The sequence below is a fragment of the Myotis brandtii genome, unplaced genomic scaffold (assembly GCF_000412655.1).
Source record: "Myotis brandtii unplaced genomic scaffold, ASM41265v1 scaffold64, whole genome shotgun sequence".
Taxonomy (NCBI): Eukaryota; Metazoa; Chordata; class Mammalia; order Chiroptera; family Vespertilionidae; genus Myotis; species Myotis brandtii.
In genome coordinates this window covers 178,807-180,598 of record NW_005370460.1, presented here as the reverse complement: position 1 = coordinate 180,598, position 1,792 = coordinate 178,807, and the positions used below count along the sequence as shown (strand labels likewise).

Genomic DNA, 1,792 nt, shown 5'->3' with positions numbered 1-1,792 from the left:
ATTTCATTATCCGCACTCTTTTCTTTTATCCTCACCTGAGGATATTTTCCCATTGATTTTTGTGTGTGTGTGTGAAAGAGTAAAGAGGAGGGGAGAGAGAGAAACATCAATGTGATAGAGATACATTGATTGGTTGCCTCCAGCACACACCCCAGCTGGGGCCAGGGTTGGAGCTTGCAACTGAGGGTACCTGCCCTTGACTGGGATCAAACCCATGACTCATCCGTCCTCGGGCAGATGCTCTACCCACTGAGCCCCGGCCAGACTCCTGATTAAAACCTGAGCAAGAGACTTCCATGTCCTCAGTTTTCAGTTTAGTAAAGTATTTGACTTAATTTCTGTATCTCTTACTACATTTAATGAAATTTGGCATTAAAGTGTAATGTCAAATATACAGTTACAGGGTAATATTATTAGAAAGAATTCATAGGTCAAATGGGCCTGACTTAAGAGAATGACATTTTATTACACAGTTTATCTGCATCAGACCAGTGACTTTTCTGAGAAACAGCGTGGTAGATAAAAGTAAGGGAAAGGGGGTGGGAGTGACCTGGGTGCTAACCTCAGTTCTGCCATTTCCAAGTGGGAAGCTGGGCGGGGCCAGCCACCTAACCTGGAGTGAGTTCATTTTCTCATCTGTAAAATGGGGAGGGAAGACTTATCCGATTAATTCACAGTGTTTGTGAAACTAAAATAAATGCACATGAACACTAATGACAGAGAGGGGGAGAAGATAGATAGATGATAGATAGATAGATAGATAGATAGATAGATAGCGAGAGAAGACAAGGGGTTTGAGAGGGGGAGGGGAGGGGAGGGGCTTGAGCGTGTAGAGAGCCTCTAGCTCACCCTTCAGATGAGCAGAGGGAGCTCGGGGTCAAGGCCCTGCTCAGTTATGTGTAAAGGGAAATGCCTCGTATGTATCAGGGTGTTTGCATTTACCTCAGAAGGCAGGGTTCACACTCAAGGCTGCAAGTAAAGCTCCATGAGTTTGAGTGTTGAAACAGGAACGAGAACAACGTGTGAGGTCCTCACCCTCCCGCAGTCCTGGCCCCTGTGGCTGTAGTGGCGGCCTGGCCCCTCCGTGCAGCCTGCTGCCTGCCTCCCGCCTGCTGTGGAATTAGCTCTGTCTCTCCACCCACCACACACCATCCTTCCTGTTCGGCAGGAGGAGATGCTGGTGAAGTTACCTGAGCCCAGTTCTGGTCCTGGTTCTGTCTCAGAACCAGTGACGTGACCTTAGGCTTGTCACCTCCGTTCATTGTGTAAAATTGGGTGATAATACTTGTCCTGCTGGTCTGTCATGCTTGTCTCAAGGATCAAGCGATACCATGTATGAGAAACATGCTGAAATGCACCAGATACCCTACAGATGCTCCTCCTTGGCCCGGCCGGTTTCCTGCCGGGATGTGGAGAAGTTGTGAACCGTGAAGTGCCATTTTGGGGAGCTGCTCTTGACTAGTGGGAATCTAATTAGATTACTGGGAGTCCCGGGGTGGGGGTGGGGTATAAAAAATGAAATAAATTGCATCTGAAAGAAATATTTTATTTCCACTAATAACAGAAGTATTGGCCTGCAATTGTAGCAAAGACATTTGAAGAAGATTACTTAAGATATTGGGGTGAGACTGGCAAGAGCTTGACTCTGAGTCCCTGCGCCTCGGGGGCTCAGGGCCTTCGCCAGGTGCTGCCCCTCCTGATTGGAGCCTCTCGTCCTAGGCTCGCTGGCGCTGGGCAGGGGAGCCGTGTACACTTCCAACCCCGAGGTCAAAATTCCCGAGGATAAACGTGA

General features: G+C 48.4%; 1 protein-coding gene across 1 annotated transcript in view; it reads left to right on the top strand.

The window, feature by feature from the left end:
- Positions 1-1,700: 1,700 nt before the first annotated feature.
- The window catches only part of F11R (F11 receptor), a gene marked incomplete at its 5' end in the record, with an annotated part of 2,857 nt that continues 2,765 nt past the window's right edge, over positions 1,701-1,792 (top strand). Inside the window, one exon of the mRNA XM_014528513.1 lies at positions 1,701-1,788. Coding sequence (XP_014383999.1) covers positions 1,701-1,788 — 88 coding nt within the window. The remainder of the gene's footprint in view (positions 1,789-1,792) is intronic.